The sequence below is a fragment of the Bactrocera neohumeralis genome, chromosome 2 (assembly GCF_024586455.1).
Source record: "Bactrocera neohumeralis isolate Rockhampton chromosome 2, APGP_CSIRO_Bneo_wtdbg2-racon-allhic-juicebox.fasta_v2, whole genome shotgun sequence".
Lineage (NCBI taxonomy): Eukaryota > Metazoa > Arthropoda > Insecta > Diptera > Tephritidae > Bactrocera > Bactrocera neohumeralis.
The window spans coordinates 13084944-13104869 of NC_065919.1; the positions used below are offsets into that span (position 1 = coordinate 13084944).

General features: G+C 35.0%; 2 protein-coding genes across 6 annotated transcripts; one reads left to right on the forward strand and one right to left on the reverse strand.

Moving 5' to 3' along the window:
* The first annotated feature begins 410 nt into the window (after positions 1-410).
* On the forward strand, positions 411-12929 carry LOC126751654 (annexin B9). Of its 5 annotated transcripts, none has more exons than XR_007665909.1 (7): positions 411-647; positions 709-815; positions 877-1064; positions 1143-1271; positions 1371-1559; positions 1615-1701; positions 7653-7733. XR_007665909.1 is itself a non-coding variant. In XM_050462084.1 (6 exons), the coding sequence occupies exons 2-6, from the start codon at positions 7704-7706 to the stop codon at positions 12764-12766; spliced, it is 975 nt and encodes a 324-aa protein (XP_050318041.1). In that variant the 5' UTR covers positions 3110-3224; positions 7653-7703; the 3' UTR covers positions 12767-12929. The 5 variants fall into 5 exon arrangements, 3 of the variants coding, with proteins under 3 accessions (XP_050318041.1, XP_050318042.1, XP_050318040.1); XR_007665910.1 differs by having other exon boundaries at positions 411-644; XM_050462084.1 differs by lacking the exons at positions 411-647; positions 709-815; positions 877-1064; ... (1 more) ...; positions 1371-1559; positions 1615-1701 and adding exons at positions 3110-3224; positions 8521-9003; positions 9071-9296; positions 9352-9533; positions 12713-12929.
* Positions 12930-13225: 296 nt separating this feature from the next.
* Positions 13226-15859, reverse strand: LOC126751653 (uridine 5'-monophosphate synthase). Its single transcript, XM_050462082.1, has 3 exons — positions 15423-15859; positions 14859-15366; positions 13226-14131 (listed from the first exon to the last, which is right to left on the reverse strand). Exons 1-3 carry the CDS (start codon positions 15561-15563, stop codon positions 13317-13319), a joined length of 1464 nt encoding a protein of 487 aa, XP_050318039.1. The 5' UTR covers positions 15564-15859; the 3' UTR covers positions 13226-13316.
* Positions 15860-19926: the final 4067 nt, after the last annotated feature.

Here is a 19926-nt window from a genome sequence, read left to right on the forward strand (position 1 = left end):
AATTTGTGCTTTGTATATTTACTTTATGGACAAATAAATTATTATTATATAAAAATCACCAAAAAAATAGGAAATCACCAGGAAAACGTTAATGGAAGAATAATTGTCGGAATCGGAAACAAAAGCACAGAGTTGTATTAAAACCAATATATGCGTGAAAAATTGGCAACATGTTAGTGAAAACTAGTATATGTTTCTGATTATTCCTTTTTTATTCTCCTTTCCTTCCTATTTATAAATATTTCCGATTTTTGCATTTATTTATTAAGAAATGAAAATTTTTACAAGTTAAACATTTGCTTTAATATCATTACGATTCGATTACGTTATGCGCTTTATTCCAATCCAAGTATAATAATATTAAAAAGCTTTACAACACTGTTGTTGCAATCAGCTGATCATAAAACGCAAACAAACCGGCACCCACCAATTGTAAATAAAACCGCCAATTTTCACAATATAAATTTTCTTTAAAAGTAAAATACGATGTTTAAAATAAGTTGTTTTGAGATATGGCGACAAGAGAAAGAAATGCCACGCATTATAACTCTTTGTAAAAAATTAGATGATATTTTAGAAGGTGGCCTTGCAGCTGGTTTGATTACTGAATTTTGCGGTGGACCAGGTTGTGGAAAAACACAAATGTGGTAATATTATTTTATATAATTTGTATTCGAAAATCGACAAATTAATGATTATAATAAACAGTTTGCAGCTTTGTATCAATGTGCAATTTCCACGAAGAGTGGGTGGTCTTCAGGGCCAAGCTGTGTATTTGGATACAAATCAAGATTTCAGTCCTAATCGTTTGCGAGGTAAAGAAATCTTAGGTTATTGTTTGTCATCTTATCTTTACTAAATAAAAAAATAATTCAGATATTGCGTACTGTGCCGAAAAACGCTTCATTCGTGCCTTACCCAAAACTGGGGTTGACTTAGGCACGCAATATCCTTTTACAGTTAACTCAATACTGGCAGGAGTAACTTATATGTACTGCGAAAATCATATAGTACTACAAACAGCAGTCGAGAGTCTACGTGAAATGCTAATTAATAACAATGAGGTACAAATAATTATTTCCATATTATCAAACATATTTAAGATTATGAAATTATATATTATACATATGTAATATTTATAGATAAAACTGATCATCATTGATTCGTTCTCCTTCCCTTTGCGCTTAATTGAAGATGTGGCAGAACGTACTGGAGTAGTTTATAACTTATTATCTCAGCTACAGCAGTTAGCGGCAGAATATAAAGTAGTAGTAAGTGTCAAAATTTAATAAAAAAATACAAGGAATTCAGCCGATATTATTATGCATATATGCTTAATATTTTCAATATAAAGATTTATTTTATTGCAGGTTGTTATAACAAATGAGTTAACAACGCGTGTTACTGGCAATGACTGGAACATATGTCCAGCATTAGGCGACAGCCACGGACATAAAATTAATCAGCGCATCATTCTTAGTAAATGTATTGAAGAAAATTGTTTCGTTGCATTGATGGAAAAGTCGAATATAGTACCAAAAGTAGCTCTACCTTTTGTGGTAATTTGTCGTCTTTAAAAATTCGTACGTTAAACTAAAGATTTTTTACTTTCAGATTAAACAAAATGGAATTCGTGATGTATCATAAACAGCAAACAATTTTTAACTCTAGCTAGCTATAATCTATTATTTTTGCAAAGTGGTAAGTGTACTAGCACCCATCATATGATTATTTTTACCTTCATGATTAATTGCTGTGACGTTATGAAAGTCAATTACTCTATAGAATTCCATAAGTGTATCATTGTAATTTAATGTAAAGCGTTTTAGTTGAATTGCAGCACGTCTTTGTAAACACTAACAGCGTATTCAATGTTTATTGAGATTTAAAGTTTGTGTGAGTACGAAACTATTGAGAGACGCGCTCTCTATTAGTTTAAAAGGCAATTTATTCTCAAGCTTATTTTAATGGTTATGATTCATCCATAGCGAGTACACATTTTTTAAATTAAACTAAGTAAATCATTATAGTTGTAAGAATTTTTTCAAGTGATTTGACGGCGGAAATAACGAGGAAGTCTGAGTTAGACTTACAATAATAACTATCAGTAAGTTTCTAAAATTGGCTAATCTCAGGTAAAATAAGATATGCTTGACGTATATTTCACATATACATATATATATGTATATTTCAGATGGTTAAGATATTGCTTATAAAAAAATTTAGAATAATTTAAACAGTATTTTAAAATGTGCCATTGTTTTGAAATGTGTATATTAAAGCCGTTTCTGCAAGTATGACATATTGCTCGAAACCAGATTTTCTCAAAATATATTTCAAAACCAGGCATTTTTAAACAAACAGTAATAATAAATATAATAAACAAACTACCAAGAATTAATTTATTTGCATACATTTATCCATACATGTACACTATGTATGTATGTGTTCATAAAATTGGCGCCAAGAATGAAATACAGAACATGAATTTTACCTTTAATATTTCAGTATTCGGGAATGTTTTTAAAATACAAATCTTAAAAACTCACATTCATTAATAATTATCTCTTTTAGTCTTGCACAATTCAATCTCTATGGGATACACTATTTATATTATCTACATATGTATGTTTATTGGTGTTGTCATTAGTCATATTGTTATTGTTTTTATATTTGTTTTTTGTTGATTCACCATGGCTTTATTGCATGACGTTCTTTTGGAAACAATCGTGTTGTGAATATGTGCGCTTAAATTTAAGCCAAGTATATGACGTTATTTAGAACAAAGCTTCTAATTATTAGAAAGCTCTCGATATTTTGCGCAACAACAAAAAATAAAAGATGTTGTGTCTTTGTTATAGCCGGCGTTTGGAAATGTTGCTCTCTCTCAGTCCAAGAAGTTGAAATATTCAATTGGAAGAGCATAATAGGTGCGAGAGAGAAACTGTAGAGAAAGAGGGTATCCTCCACTCTGAAAATCATTTACAAATTAGCATTTGCTCTACATGTCAAACATTCAAAGCCGGTAGTGGTTTGTTGTTGGTGCAGAGCTTAATGACTCTTGTTAGCTTACGCTCCCCCAACTGATATTCACCTACTTTTGTGCACTTCCAATGCTCGCGCGAATAAAAGTAATTACATTTGTGCGGCGCATTTCAGTCTACGTTGAGGCGTTGAAGCAGAGAGTGTACACAATTGGCAGTACAAAAATACATTCGCTTGTGGTAAATAGAAATTTATTAAAAATAGTTTAATGTTCAACTTTCACTTTGTGTGAATATACGTATTTATTTATTTATTTGTGTGCTTTTTTTTAATTCTTACACACAAATTACGTCTGCAGTGCATTTAAAATGTGTGAAATGAGAGAAAAAGTGTAGTGAATAACTGTGGTTTTGCGGAGAATATAAAGTTTTACTTCAAGATTAACAAAACTGGGCGCGGTTTTTGATTTTTTGATTATTTGTAGGAAATAATTTTATTCTCCAACTGTTAGTTTTTCTATATTTTTATTTATTTTTTTGTTAAAAAAGAGTAAATGAATTCTTTTTTTCCGAAATTATATATATTTCCCATTGGAATGAATAAAATCAAGCGCTCTACCAGCAGCTGATGACATCATCATTCCAACTAAACACCAACATCATCACCGCCAACATTTGTAAATAACAACAACAAAGTGTCTGAATACAAAGGTTAGCAATATGATAATTGCTAAACAAAACAAACTAACGATGTAATTACAATGAATCAACTGAAAACATACTCACTGTATAAAACAATATCAATTAAAAAAAAAATATTCGTTCATATACTTGCACCTAAAACCTACATACATCCATAAAAACAGAAATATGCATATGTATGTATGTATATGTGATTGTATACATAAGAATCACTAAAATAAATATGCAAGAAGATTTCTTCTGGCAGTATTTGCCAACGGGGCAGTGCTGTTTGCTGTCTATAGATAAATAATGTATTAAAAAAGGCTATAGAAAGTTCGATGTGCATAGTATATGTATTTCAGATATGTATCTACACAAGTGTATATGTAGGGGTGTATACATTTACACATAGACAACTTAAATTATAGCTTTTATAAAGCGGCATCTGTTTAAGATCGTGTGGCTAAACAAAATGTACTCGGCATACTTTTGCCTATAGAGCTTAGCTGAAGAGCGTTTTGATCGCCGCAAATGAGAAAAAATATTGCTGGGCACGTCATATACATACATACGTATATATGTACATACCGAGTAAATGCAACGGATGTGAGTAATAAAGCAGAAATCGAAAGTCACAAGTTCATTATTATATATTATATTATAAATGAACAATTTAAATAACAACATAAATTGCATTTTTTACACCTTCTCTCCTTCAAACTTTCAACGCTTGCAAGATGATTAATGTCCATAGTATTTAATAATCGAGCTTGTTATAATTTAATGCATTTTTAGTATTGAATATATACATACATACTATAAATATTATATATGTATATTTATATAGTTCTGTTAGTTCAGGTGAATGCTTTTAACAGATTTATTTACTTCCACGAATATTTTCGTTGATCATATGACTCAGTGTAGCGCAATGAAGTATTTCAGTATATATAAATGTATACATATGTACATTCATGCATACGGATATTCATGTTTGTTTGTCAATGATTCATTATAACAATGTACACATATGTATGTATGTATAGTCATCGATCTTACTGAGAACTACGATAGTCCTCAGTAAAATATTAAGTGGTGTTAATATTAGTTGTTGTGTTAAATTACAAAAAAAAAATGCTAAAAAGCTATATCAAATTATTTACAAAGTTTAAAAGCTACAAAGATACGAAAAAACATGATTTTAATTTATTTTTGAAATGCTTTTTGACGGTAAGACAACAATCAAACTTTCGCTAAAAAGTTTTACCATTCCTCCTCCTCTTTCTAAATAATACAAAATCTCTTAATTGAATAACTCGCAATTTAATTATTAATTATTAATGCAGTTACTGCTATTTTTTAATACATATTTTAATTCTAATCTTGATTTTCGTTACTGCCTTATTGGCGAATTTTGTGCAAAAATATTCCATACACAAACATTCTAATTAACAAAGCGAATACATAACATTCATATGTACTTACATAAATACCTGTATGCAAATTCACTTGAATATATTACTAAATAGCTGCGTCAATTGCCAATGGCTTGTTCGCTCTAAAAAGCTCACTTGGATGATTTTTACTAAAATTTTGTATTCTCTATTTGCTTTTCTGCTTCAAATTTCATTACAGTTATCTAGCTTAAATATCACACCTATGTGATTTTTCTTAGGCTGAGCATTATCTGACAGTCATGGTGGTTTGCCCTTACGATCAAATATCTCGCTTCATGTACGCGGTCACAATTGTTGCAATCAAATGTGAAAACAGGGTTTTGTTTTTTCAGTAGCTCAATCCAAATATTTATAAGTATATAGATCTATACATACATACATATGTGCATATGCATGTACCTATACAATTTGCCGGCTGTGAAAGATTTTGTTGCTTCGCATTTTGAGCGCTTCATTCTACTACACGTATGTACATATATACTTTCACATGTGCAATACACATATATAAATATATATACAATGCTCGCCTTAGAAATGCAAACCAGTTTTGAAATCAAAGCATAAAAATTTACAAGCAGCAAGCTTCTTCGTGAGCCACGTCATTGCAAGCTTTATTCTTGTTAGCTTTTATTTTAACTTTCGTATATGCTTTTTGTATTTATGGTGTTTTTTCACATCTATATTTTTATAATTTCTTTAAGGCTTAGTATTCAAATCACAAAACCCACTTGTCTGCATTCAAAAGGCAATTCCAATTTTTTCTTCGGTTGCTTTCGACGCACATTCTTCTTCAAGTTTGCTCTCTGGGCGTGAATTGCTTATAAAGCGCAGCGTCAAGAATTTTAATGACGTGTTCACGAATAGAGCCTCTTAACAGTCTCTTAAAAAAATGACCTCAAAATTATTTCGTTTCGCTAGAATAATGACTTTTATTGTCGCTCATGACAGTCTTTTGAGTATGATCCGTCCACCCACGTTAGTACCCATCCTCTTATAATAATAAATATAATTGCACATGTACATACATATGTATGTATGTACATATATAAAAAAACATACACCTTACTTATTTGCTGGTTGTTTAGTCGAGCGCCTCTCCCAAGTTTGAAGGCGCCATTGTATTTTGGATAAGTTTTTGTGAGAGTTTTTTCAAAGCTACTTTCTGGTATTCCAATGTCTGTCGGAAAATATACTTATATAAGGATGTGTTACATGTCTACTGAGATTTCAATTATCCAGACTGTCGCCGCAAACCGACGTATGAGACATTTCACTCATTACACGCCCATAGATGGACGCGGTGTCCTATGTACTCGTTTATGAATATATTTGTATACCTATCTGGTACTACATAATATTAACCTACAAATATACAATTTGAATGTTAGTTCATGCTTAAGCAAGTACATATATAGTCTGCCCAGCCCATATATACACACATACGCTGCTTGTATATATATTCTGTATACTGACCCGAGAAAACTTTCACTTTCAACTTGTACAAAACTTTGTATGCAGCGTTTGACCCCTTTGAGTCACTATTACAATGGCTGAGCAATGCAAGTTTGATGTTTGACCAACTTTTTACTAATTCCAGAAAAAAAAATATGCATACATAATAAATAAATACTCATGGTCGCCAAGTGACTGCGGTTTGGCGCCATCATTGGAAGCAAGTGCGATTTGTTTTTGGCACTCAAAGGACAGATTGCGACGCAAGTTAAATATAATTTATTGTGTCTAAAGTAGCGTGTCCTTGTTGAATGAGGGTGTGTTCAATTGGCTGTACGCGAAATATTAAGTTACTGGCTTACATAGATCGGTGTGTATGTTACATAATTCTTGTTTTTCTAAGCCGTATTCTGCCACTTTTTGGTTTTAGTTTCTGTTTTTGAATGGCGTCATCGTTTTGTGTACACAACAATTTTTCTGAAATATTATGCGTATAGGTACATACATACGAGTATGTTTGTACTGTTTCACATGCCATGGCGTAACACGCTAAAGCTAATAAAAAAGTGCGGTCAGGTAAAATGTATGTATGTATGTATATAAGGGTTTATGTTTAATAACATAATAACATACATACATACATATGTATGTACATATTCCTGATTAGATTAATAAAGCTGATGTTTTTTTTTATTTTTAGTTTACAATATTTTTAGCATTTTTAGTCAAAATGACACATTTCTTTGTCTATTTTTTGTTTTTTTTTTTTTGAAATTCGGTTTTCAGGAAGGAATTGTTTAGAAATAAATTTTAATAGTACAAAAAAAAATTATTTATTCTGACGTTTCGAAGTTATATTGAACAAAACGTTCAGAAGGTGTTTTGGTTACGTGCTAATTACTTTATTACAGTAACTTATATTGAACAAAACATCTTCTGAACGGCGGCGTCATTGGGTCGCAACACTATCTGAACGTTTTGTTCAATGTAAGTTACTATAGTAATTAGCATATAACCTCAAATATATAGTCTTATGATATTTTAATAAATGATTTTATTTTCTATTTCATTTCAGCGTGATTTATTACATTTTTAAGTAACTAAATAAACTAAGAAACCAAACAAAATGAGCTCCGCTGAATATTATCCATTCAAGGTGAGTTTATGATTTACTAAATTTATTGTATGAGTCATAAATTAATTTTTATTATATACACGCAATTTTGAGTGTACTGAGTAATTGTTTAGCAAAGGTTATTTATCGTAAATTTTTTATGTTAGGGTATACAAATATTGTACAAGGTTTTTTTATGAAGATTATCATACATTTTATAAAAGTTGTGATTTCGAAGCATAAATTGCAATTTTATCGGATTAGAAATCTTTGCATATACATATGTACATACATATGACTGCACGTAAAACGTAGAAAAATATATATGTATATTACTTATTGGTATATGTGTGTATATAAATCTGTAGGTATCCCAAAATATTTCGACTTTCATTTCGAAATCCACGTAACGGTAATAATAAAAATTTTCGTATATATCTATACAAGTTTTATGCTCATCTTAAATTATACTTCTATTATATTAATAATGAAATAATGTGAAACTGTTATTATATCCAATTGTCAGATTGTAATTGAAATGCATGAAATATGTTTTCACAACTTTCTGATAATCTAATCAGTTAGTTTGTACGACAAAGCCTGTTAAATATTTGCAAAATGATAAATCCGCGCAGTTAATTATTATCTCTTTTGTTTAATAAATTTTTCTTATCATACCGCAACGATAATTATATATTGTATATGAACATACATACATACATACCTAAGTATGTTTATGCATTTCTATAGATAAAATACTATTGACTGATTAAATTATGATAGAGGAGTGTTGTAATATTATTAAAACTTTCGCAATTTTCTTTTATAGTGCACACCCACCGTCTACCCCGCTGATCCTTTCGATCCCGTCGAAGATGCAGCCATTCTACGCAAAGCCATGAAGGGTTTTGGCACCGACGAGAAGTCCATCATCGAAATCTTGGCACGTCGCGGCATCGTGCAACGTTTGGAAATCGCTGAAGCTTTTAAAACTTCCTACGGCAAAGATTTGCTTTCCGAACTGAAATCAGAATTAAGCGGCAAATTCGAGAATGTTATCGTCGCATTGATGACACCATTGCCACAATTCTATGCCAATGAATTGCATGACGCCATTTCGGGGTTGGGTACCGATGAGGAGGCAATCATTGAAATTCTCTGCACACTTTCCAATTATGGTATTAAGACCATTGCACAGTTCTATGAACAGAGCTTTGGTCGTTCATTGGAGTCCGACTTGAAGGGTGATACCAGCGGACACTTCAAACGCTTGTGCGTATCGCTGGTGCAGGGTAACCGCGATGAAAACCAGGTAAGTTATAATTTTATTTAGAACGTGATGTTTATATATGTATACACGTTTCCCAAATTTCTTTTAGGGTGTTGATGAAGCCGCCGCTGTTGCGGATGCACAAGCTTTGCATGAAGCCGGCGAAGGTCAATGGGGTACCGATGAGTCCACATTCAATTCAATTTTGATCACACGTTCGTACCAGCAGTTGCGACAGATCTTCCTCGAATACGAAAATATCTCTGGTAACGATATTGAGAAGGCGATTAAGCGCGAATTCAGCGGCTCCGTGGAGCGTGGCTTCCTCGCAATCGGTAAGTGAGGTGTTGCAGTAAAATTTTATGATTGCAATAATATTTGTTATTGCAGTGAAATGTTGCAAGTCGAAGGTTGACTACTTCGCCGAACGTTTATACGAGTCCATGCATGGTATGGGTACCAAGGACAAGACGCTGATCCGTATTGTGGTCAGTCGTTCGGAAATCGATTTGGGAGATATTAAGGAAGCATTCCAAAATAAATATGGCAAGAGCTTGGAATCTTGGATCAAGGTAAATGAAATGGTTTTATATCTATTTTCTTTAATTTATTAGTGAAGCTAGGACTTTGCAGTGCTTGATTAAAAAAAAATATGTATATTATTTTGTACATACGTGTAAATATTAGCATATCACTGCAAAGTCCGGTTTATTTAAATTTATTTTTTAAATAGTTTTTTGATTTTACTAATGGGTTCTATTACTTTTAAATCAATCGGTGTTTGTATGACTTTTTCATGTTTTGGTTATGCGGAATCAAGATTGCATGCTTACTTTTTTATTATTATTTCTCACTCATATTTCATATTTCCTAGTGGCTCTGATAGGCAGAAAGCTTCTTGTATAAAAGAAGTTGCAATGCAAATGAGAATATATAACTTTTTTCAATGAAAAATTTAGGTACAAAGTCAGTTGCGTCATACCATAGCAATTTGTGAAAACATTACTGCAATCCTATAACCTTAAAAAATTAAAACATCTTTCGAAATTTTTTCGCTATCAAATAGCTTGAAATATTTTGTACAAGTGTATACTAATTTGTGCTTAAATTTGTTATGCTTGACTTCCTTTTTTGAGTAGGTTGTTGTTTTTTTTTGCTTGTTGACATTAATGCCTAATTTTCTAAAAAAAAACTAAAAAGATCTTATAAAATTTTGTTAAATGCTTGCTAGTTGACTTCTCTTTAATGTGTGTGATTGCAAATTATTTAAAATCTATATTTTTTGTGTAACTCTGCCCATTTTCACGGTGATAAGAAGATAGCGTAGAGAAAAGATTTCTGGTTCAACACACCACAAAGAAAACCCTTTTTTAATCTTAATTATTTATTCGTTTCTGTTCAAAATCCGAATTGAAATTAAATTAAAAACATTCGACTTTTTCAGGGCGACACCTCTGGCGATTACAAACGTGCCCTATTGGCTATTGTCGGATTCTAAGACCGAAAATAGACTTTCAAAGAAAACAAATAAAACTGAATGTATTTTTAATTTACTAAAAGTACCTAATGATGAAAGAAATATTGTATAAACAACGGAAGTCAAACAAGCGAAATGCAAATGGCGGTGCTGTTCACCGTTTATCTCCTAAAAATATGCCTTATAAATGCACGTCAAAGCGCACATAAACTTACTCGTTCATACATATAAAATCTCAAGAAAACATTCTCAACTCAACTACCTATTTATCTACAACTTAATCTGCCTATAAATATACAATACCGTTGAAGTTTGAATAATTGTTGACTTTTGTAAAGAAAATAGCAAAAAGTGCCTGTTTAGGCATTAAATGTTATTCTACTAGTGTATCATTCACACTTTTTTACGTCGAATATTATTGTGTTATGCATCAAATCTCAATTGTTATTTTTATTTATATATTATTCCACATTAAAGAAACATATTTTATATATGAAAATCATTTGCGCTCGGTTTTCCTTATATATATACTTAAATTTACATATGTAGTTGAAACAAATGCTTATGAATAAATGTGCATTTCATATACAAATAAAGTGAGAACTATTTATTTATCTCCAACATACCACATCGCAATTGACGCTATCAATGCTAAACTTTATCATGCTTATCTAATCAGATCGTAAATTAAAAAAAGAGTCGCTAGCTTAATAGTCTGGTGGAAATGATAGAAAACGGGCTAATAAGCACAAGGTACTCAAAGGTGGATTTATAGAAGCGATACAATTAAGCGAGCGTGGATTAAGAAAAATTAATCGTCAGAATACTAATATATATCGGGAATATACTAATTTTAAAATAAAGTAGTTGTTTTTGTATAACTTTAAGGAATTATTTTGCCTATTGCATATTATATATCTAGTTAAGTAAAAATTTTCACCCCTTTTTTACAAAGTCATTCAAACAAAATATTAAAATGCGTTTAATCGGGAGTAAAGTCTAAACTAACACCATTCTTTTTTGGCATAACTATATATATATAACTGGGTACATATAATATTTACTACATACATACGTGCATAGGTATATTACAAAAATATTTCCAAAGTGGAATGTATTCGAAAAAAACATATAACAAGCAAACTACATTTAAATCATATTTGACTTTCCATAAAAATTATCTTGATATATATTAGTAACCTACATTAATTTTTTCTGAAGACTGCAAAATATTAAGAACAATAATTTAATCAATTACTGACAGCAAATTTAATACATATATGATCGTAACTAGGGCTGTTGTAAATACTAAACACTGCCATTAACATTTAATAGTTGGTTATTCAGATCATTTTGGCAAACATCAAATTTCGTATACTTTTTCAAATTATCAAATTTATAATTCACAACACTTTTTAAATTTTTGCTTGCGTTGAGCAAACACACGCACCCGCTCATAATTATTAACAAAATTCACCCAAACTCTAATTAACTTATATAATTATTTTAAGCAACCTTGTAACTGTTTACAACCTTGAACAAATATTTAAAAACTTCTCTTTGCTTTTGTCTCTTCTTCTCTCTATTAACTGTCTTTTTGAAAACACTTCAACCCACCAAATCCACACTAATCTGCAACGTTGTGTGCTTTGCAGGAGGATTCACAGTCCGAGATCGGTTTTGCGCTTGTCACTATGGTTGCCTGGTAGAATGCTTGATGTTTACTGTAGAACTACATACTTACATATGTAAAAGACAAGGCGAAGAAAGCAGCATAGCGCAGCTCGAAGAAGGCTTTGCATTTAAGATTATCTGATAAGCAAAAAAAAATGCCAAAACGCCTTTATTGATATTAACAAGCTTGTGATTTTAAATATCTTGAAACAAAAAATACGAACAAAGTTCGACCAAAATATGCTTTAACTACTTATAAAAGTTTTCAAAATTATTTCTTGTATGTATAAAACATATTGCTTTTGTATTGAGGACTTTGCATAGAAATGTCCTTCTTTTGGAGGTATATGTAGATAAAATGTAAAGCTTAAAGTATTGTTTTCAAATTTTCGACGAATACCTTACATTTTTATGTTGTATGTATTAACTCTTTATTTCAAACTTTTTTACTAAAAATATATTTAGTATATTTGAAAACTATATTTTCAAGTGCAATAACCGATTTCATCAAATAAAGTATTATTCGTGAACAAATAAATAGACTTTTAATTAATGTACAATTTTGAACATTTGTCATGTTTCTTCTTTTAATCTTTACAGGATGACGTGAATGGTGATAGTGGCTATGCTTTAAGCACTTTGGCGTCTTATTAACATGTGCCCTAACATATTTAACTAGTGGATTAATTTTCCTATGGAGAAGTACTTCTACTCATCAAACAAACCTATTTAAACATATTAGTAAAAACTCGGATACGTATTGTAATATTATTATTGTGCTTCTCTTTAAATTGAACAAAGAAGTATTTGCCCAATAGCCTTTCTGTGTTTTATTGTAACAAATCAATCATTTTGGGTGAAAGATTTGCCTAACTTAAGAGCAGTCTTTACACGTTTTTTTTTTTGGAAATGATTGCACTTTCACAATCCGCAGTCATCATTGGATCGGTTTTATATAATTTTAATAACTTTTACTTTAAAATTTTCCATAATTTTTAATATTGTAACATAAAATTCCTATAAATTTATGATTTAGACGTTTAAACACTATCATTAGTGCAAAACCAAATACTTGAATTTCCCATCTAACAAAAATCATAATTAAAAGACAGATTTATCAGATTTTAATTAATAATTATTTGTACCCTCGTCATAATTATAAAAGGTAAGACAAATATTTAATATAGAATGCATTAATATGATACTATTTCGCTATGCGATCAGTATATGCTGCCCAAAGCCGATCACGGTATAGAGCTGCTGCTTTTTCAACACACTTAGCTTGTAAAATTCCACGTCCCACCACACCGATATCGGCACCACGTTCCTGCACTACATGCTCGGGTGTTTGATATTGCTGCCCCAGCTGGTCGACAGTATCATCGATTTTTACACCCGGTGTAAGTTGAACTAAACCAGGGAAATGGAAGCAGCTGGCCGATTGACACACAACACCAGCAACAAAATCAATGTCTGCGCCTTCAGTTGCAATCTTACTAGCCGCTTCGGAATACTTAGCATCGATTAAACTGCCTGAATTAGACAATTCGGCAAGTAAAAATACGCCATGTTTTCTTCCATCTGATGCACTGTCAGCAAGACCGGCTTTGAGTCCTTGCAATATGCTACGACCTGAAAGTGCGTGCGCTGTAACCAAATCCGCCCAGTTCGCTATTTTATATACGCCTTTGCCATATTGAAGGGACACCGTATTTCCAATATCGGCAAATTTGCGATCTTCCATTATTAAGAAATTGTGTTTATCAGCCAAGCAGCGTAACTTCTGTATAAATGCTTCATCAAAATCCTCTACGATGTCAACGTGTGTTTTAAGCACGCAAATATAAGGCCCACAAATTTCAGCAATATTAAGAATTTCATCAGATTTAGTGAGATCAGCGGCAAGGCAAAGGTTTGTCTTTTTGCTAGCCATCAGATGGAAAAGCTGCTTGGCTAGCTCAGATTTCGCTAAAGTGGCGCGATGCTCGAATGAAAGCTTAGTCCTTGAGAATTCATTAGCTGAAAGTAAGAAAAGGGAAAAATCATAGTAAAAATATTTTGAAATAGTAATACAAACATTTTTAATAAAAACTCTTTAGCAGTGTTAGTAGTTAACGTTACCGGAACGAAAGAGCATTTTACCTGATCAAGAACAATCATCACTGCAGCATTCCGCAAACAAATAACGGTTATTAGATACAATGACGATATCAACCAAAATTGCTTCGAAACAATTAAACAACCAAATATTCTAAATCTAATTAAATTTTGCAAAGTATTAACTCATCAATCAGTAAATATCTGAGCGCTACTAATAAATAAATATTATCATGATAATAAAACATATATCCAACAATTGTGATAAGTTATATCAATATATGATGGTGATGATGATAGACATACATATGTATGTATTTTGGTTTTTTCACGGCTATAGTAAAATTACTGATAATTTTTTATATTGAGATTAATTTATGTATATATCGTATATTAATGATGCGCAAACGTTTTATTATATTTTGTTGGCTATGCTTTCAATACTAAATTGATATTAATAAAACCCTTTGATATCTTAACAATCTGGCATATAATTTAATGAAACAAATTGTTAAAAAACAAAATTGCTATTAAAAGGATCTACCCAAATAATCAAATATATACACAATTTACCAACCGATTATATCAATACAACAATAAATAACCATTTTTTATTTGAATGATTTACTTTTTCTGTATGTTTACTCACCAACTTTACTCTGTGGATTTACAAACGATCCATCCCCTTTAATTTGATATGCAGCAATATATTTTGCAACTGCATCCACAGTGTCGCGTTGAATCTTTCCTGCATCGAGCAACGTGTTAAGGAGAAAAGACAGCGTAAATAAAGAGTGCATGCGCACTTGCTGTTTTGCGATATTCATCGCTCCCCCTTGCTCTCGATCAACAACCACGACGGCATCGGTGACAACAATACCTTCTTTTTGCAAATCGCGTACTGTATCCAAAACACTTGAACCAGATGTTACGACATCTTCAACAATTAGACACGTGTCTCCTGCATTGTAGAGACCTTCGATAAGCTTTTTGGTGCCATAATCTTTTGCTTCCTTACGTCGCACCAGCATAGGGGTACCTTGCTGTACGGAGACCAAAGTGGCCAATGGAAGAGCTGTATATGGGACACCACAAACGTGTTTCGCCGTCAATTGGTGCTCTTTGATGTGGGCGGCAATTAAATCCGAAACTGTTTTCTATAAACAAAATAGAGGAAGTTATCCGAATGAATGTATATTTAAATAGAACCTACCATCACTTCCGGATAGCTAACAATTACGCGTAAATCAAAGTAAACAGGTGAATTAATGCCCACTTTCATTTTGAAATCGCCGAATTTGAAAGCATTGATTTCATATAATTTTATTGCGAGAGCCTTTCGTTCATCAGCCATTTTAGTGAATTTTTTTAACAGGTGTTGAAATATAATTGCTTAATATTAGTCGCTTTTTAAAGCTATCACAAATGCACGTTTTTGGAATGGTTGAAATCACGCTGCCGCTGCGATATCTAATAACGTATTGACGACTCTTATGAGCGGTGGCAAACAACTGTGAGATGATGTTTCCAACCGGCCTGTAAAGTTAGCATGAGTAGGGTTGACATTCCTCAACAATAGTTGCAGACCAATTTCGTAAGTATTTTTTATAACTAATGTATAATTATTTAAAACTGTATTGCGCTTTGTCTGTTTGTTATAACACGGTTTATTAAAGTATTTTCTTTACTAATTTGTTTAAATAAAAATCCACTATCTCCAATATAAAAAGATGATTTGGTAACTCTGTCTTGTTATCAAGGTGTTGTCAGATTAAACACTCAATGTGTTCGTAAAGTTAGGCGAATTTAATTACAACAGTGTTAGTAAAACTGTTTAAATTTTAAACTTCGTGAGCTGTTCTTCATTATGTATCAGCTTAATCGAGAAAGAAAAACTTTAAGTTTAGTACTGTTGTGTTATCTTCAATTTTCAATTTTCTACGGATTCAGCTTATAAATCTGTTAATACTTCCTGTTCGGCTATTTGTTTCGGTTCTGCCTAATTTTTACTTTACTGAGTTGCGCCTTTTCAAGATATGATACGCGCCTTTTCCAACAAATCTTTATTTCTATTTGGGGAAGTATAATTTGGAATTATTATATATACGTCTATAATTTCAAAATCCATTTAGTGATTAGTGAGTGTTTAAAATTAAGTGTTCAAAAAGCCGCTTCAAATGTTTCTTTAAAGCGCTTTGAGATTTTTATTCCTTGAGCAGTATATATTAAGTTTGCTACGAAGTTATTAATATCAAGAAAGAAACACCGTGTCCCATGTAAGTCACCTTGTGACTTCAAAATTAAATCACATTGAGGCATGACGCCTGCTTTACTTAGTATATAGCGACAGAAGCAGCCAGTTTCTCCTGAAGCCAACGTATCGCTTGCCAATCAAATCACTTCGATGCGCGAGAAACACCTAAGCACTGACCAGGCACGGCGCCTGCTTTACTTATATAGCGGCAGATGGCAGCCAGCCTCTCCTGAAGCCAACGTGTCGCTTACAAATCAAATCACAGCGATGCGCGAGAATCACCTAAGCACTGACCAGGCACGGCGCCTGCTTTACTTATATAGCGGCAGATGGCAGCCAGCCTCTCCTGAAGCCAACGTGTCGCTTACAAATCAAATCACAGCGATGCGCGAGAATCACCTAAGCACTGACCAGGCACGGCGCCTGCTTTACTTATATAGCGGCAGATGGCAGCCAGCCTCTCCTGAAGCCAACGTGTCGCTTTCAAATCAAACCAATCGATGCGCGAGAATCACCTAAGCACTGACCAGGCACGGCGCCTGCTTTACTTATATAGCGACAGAAGCAGCAGTTTCTCCTGCCAACGTTTACAAATTATCACAACGATACGCGAATCACCTAAGATGACCAGGCACGGCGCCTGCTTTACTTATATAGCAGATGGCAGCCAGCCTCTCCTGAAGCCAACGTGTCGCTTACAAATCAAATCACATCGATGCGCGAGAATCACCTAAGCACTGACCAGGCACGGCGCCTGCTTTACTTATATAGCGGCAGATGGCAGCCAGCCTCTCCTGAAGCCAACGTGTCGCTTACAAATCAAATCACATCGATGCGCGAGAATCACCTAAGCACTGACCAGGCACGGCGCCTGCTTTACTTATATAGCGACAGATGGCAGCCAGCTTCTCCTGAAGCCAACGTGTCGCTTACAAATCACAGCGATACGCGAGAATCACCTAAGCACTGACCAGGCACGGCGCCTGCTTTACTTATATAGCGACAGAAGCAGCCAGTTTCTCCTGAAGCCAATGTGTCGCTTGCCAATCAAATCACTTCGATGCGCGAGAATCACCTAAGCACTGACCAGGCACGGCGCCTGCTTTACTTATATAGCGGCAGATGGCAGCCAGCCTCTCCTGAAGCCAACGTGTCGCTTACAAATCAAATCACAGCGATACGCGAGAATCACCTAAGCACTGACCAGGCACGGCGCCTGCTTTACTTATATAGCGGCAGATGGCAGCCAGCCTCTCCTGAAGCCAACGTGTCGCTTGCCAATCAAATCACATCGATGCGCGAGACTCACCTAAGCACTGACCAGGCACGGCGCCTGCTTTACTTATATAGCGGCAGATGGCAGCCAGCCTCTCCTGAAGCCAACGTGTCGCTTACAAATCAAACCAATCGATGCGCGAGAATCACCTAAGCACTGACCAGGCACGGCGCCTGCTTTACTTATATAGCGACAGAAGCAGCCAGCTTCTCCTGAAGCCAACGTGTCGCTTACAAACCAAATCACATCGATGCGCGATAATCACCTAAGCACTGACCAGGCACGGCGCCTGCTTTACTTATATAGCGACAGAAGCAGCCAGCTTCTCCTGAAGCCAACGTGTCGCTTACAAATCAAATCACATCGATGCGCGAGACTCACCTAAGCACTGACCAGGCACGGCGCCTGCTTTACTTATATAGCGACAGATGCAGCCAGCTTCTCCTGAAGCCAACGTGTCGCTTACAAATCAAATCACATCGATGCGCGAGAATCACCTAAGCACTGACCAGGCACGGCGCCTGCTTTACTTATATAGCGGCAGATGGCAGCCAGCCTCTCCTGAAGCCAACGTGTCGCTTACAAATCAAATCACATCGATGCGCGAGAATCACCTAAGCACTGACCAGGCACGGCGCCTGCTTTACTTATATAGCGGCAGATGGCAGCCAGCCTCTCCTGAAGCCAACGTGTCGCTTACAAATCAAATCACATCGATGCGCGAGACTCACCTAAGCACTGACCAGGCACGGCGCCTGCTTTACTTATATAGCGGCAGATGGCAGCTAGCCTCTCCTGAAGCCAACATGTCGCATGCCAATCAAATCACATCGATGCGCGAGACTCACCTAAGCACTGACCAGGCACGGCGCCTGCTTTACTTATATAGCGACAGAAGCAGCCAGTTTCTCCTGAAGCCAACGTGTCGCTTACAAATCAAATCACATCGATGCGCGAGAATCACCTAAGCATTGACTAGGCACGGCGCCTGCTTTACTTATATAGCGACAGATGCAGCTAGCTTCTCCTGAAGCCAACGCGTCGCTTACAAATCAAATCACATCGATGCGCGATAATCACCTAAGCACTGACTAGGCACGGCGCCTGCTTTACTTATATAGCGACAGAAGCAGCCAGCTTCTCCTGAAGCCAACGTGTCGCTTACAAATCAAATCACATCGATGCGCGAGACTCACCTAAGCACTGACCAGGCACGGCGCCTGCTTTACTTATATAGCGGCAGATGGCAGCCAGCCTCTCCTGAAGCCAACGTGTCGCTTACAAATCAAATCACATCGATGCGCGATAATCACCTAAGCACTGACCAGGCACGGCGCCTGCTTTACTTATATAGCGACAGAAGCAGCCAGCTTCTCCTGAAACCAACGTGTCGCTTACAAATCAAATCACATCGATGCGCGAGACTCACCTAAGCACTGACCAGGCACGGCGCCTGCTTTACTTATATAGCGACAGAAGCAGCCAGCTTCTCCTGAAGCAACGTGTCGCTTACAAATCACAGCGATACGCGAGAATCACCTAAGCACTGACCAGGCACGGCGCCTGCTTTACTTATATAGCGGCAGATGGCAGCCAGCCTCTCCTGAAGCCAACGTGTCGATTTCAAATCAAACCAATCGATACGCGAGAATCACCTAAGCACTGACCAGGCACGGCGCCTGCTTTACTTATATAGCGACAGATGCAGCCAGCTTCTCCTGAAGCCAACGTGTCGCTTTCAAATCAAACCAATCGATGCGCGAGAATCACCTAAGCATTGACCAGGCACGGCGCCTGCTTTACTTATATAGCGGCAGATGGCAGCCAGCCTCTCCTGAAGCCAACGTGTCGCTTTCAAATCAAACCAATCGATGCGCGAGAATCACCTAAGCATTGACTAGGCACGGCGCCTGCTTTACTTATATAGCGACAGATGCAGCTAGCTTCTCTTGAAGCCAACGCGTCGCTTACAAACCAAATCACATCGATGCGCGATAATCACCTAAGCACTGACCAGGCACGGCGCCTGCTTTACTTATATAGCGACAGAAGCAGCCAGTTTCTCCTGAAGCCAACGTGTCGCTTACAAATCAAATCACATCGATGCGCGAGAATCACCTAAGCACTGACCAGGCACGGCGCCTGCTTTACTTATATAGCGACAGAAGCAGCCAGCTTCTCCTGAAA

Coding starts and splice junctions, on each gene's coding strand:
- LOC126751654 (XM_050462084.1), top strand. CDS start 7,704: ATGAGCTCCGCTGAATATTATCCATTCAAG. Junction 7,734..8,520: donor CTGAATATTATCCATTCAAG/GTGAGTTTATGA, acceptor TTTCTTTTATAG/TGCACACCCACCGTCTACCC. Junction 9,534..12,712: donor GCTTGGAATCTTGGATCAAG/GTAAATGAAATG, acceptor TAATCTTTACAG/GATGACGTGAATGGTGATAG.
- LOC126751653 (XM_050462082.1), bottom strand. CDS start 15,563: ATGGCTGATGAACGAAAGGCTCTCGCAATAAAATTATATGAAATCAAT. Junction 15,367..15,422: donor TTAGCTATCCGGAAGTGATG/GTAGGTTCTATT, acceptor TTTTGTTTATAG/AAAACAGTTTCGGATTTAAT. Junction 14,132..14,858: donor AAATCCACAGAGTAAAGTTG/GTGAGTAAACAT, acceptor TCTTACTTTCAG/CTAATGAATTCTCAAGGACT.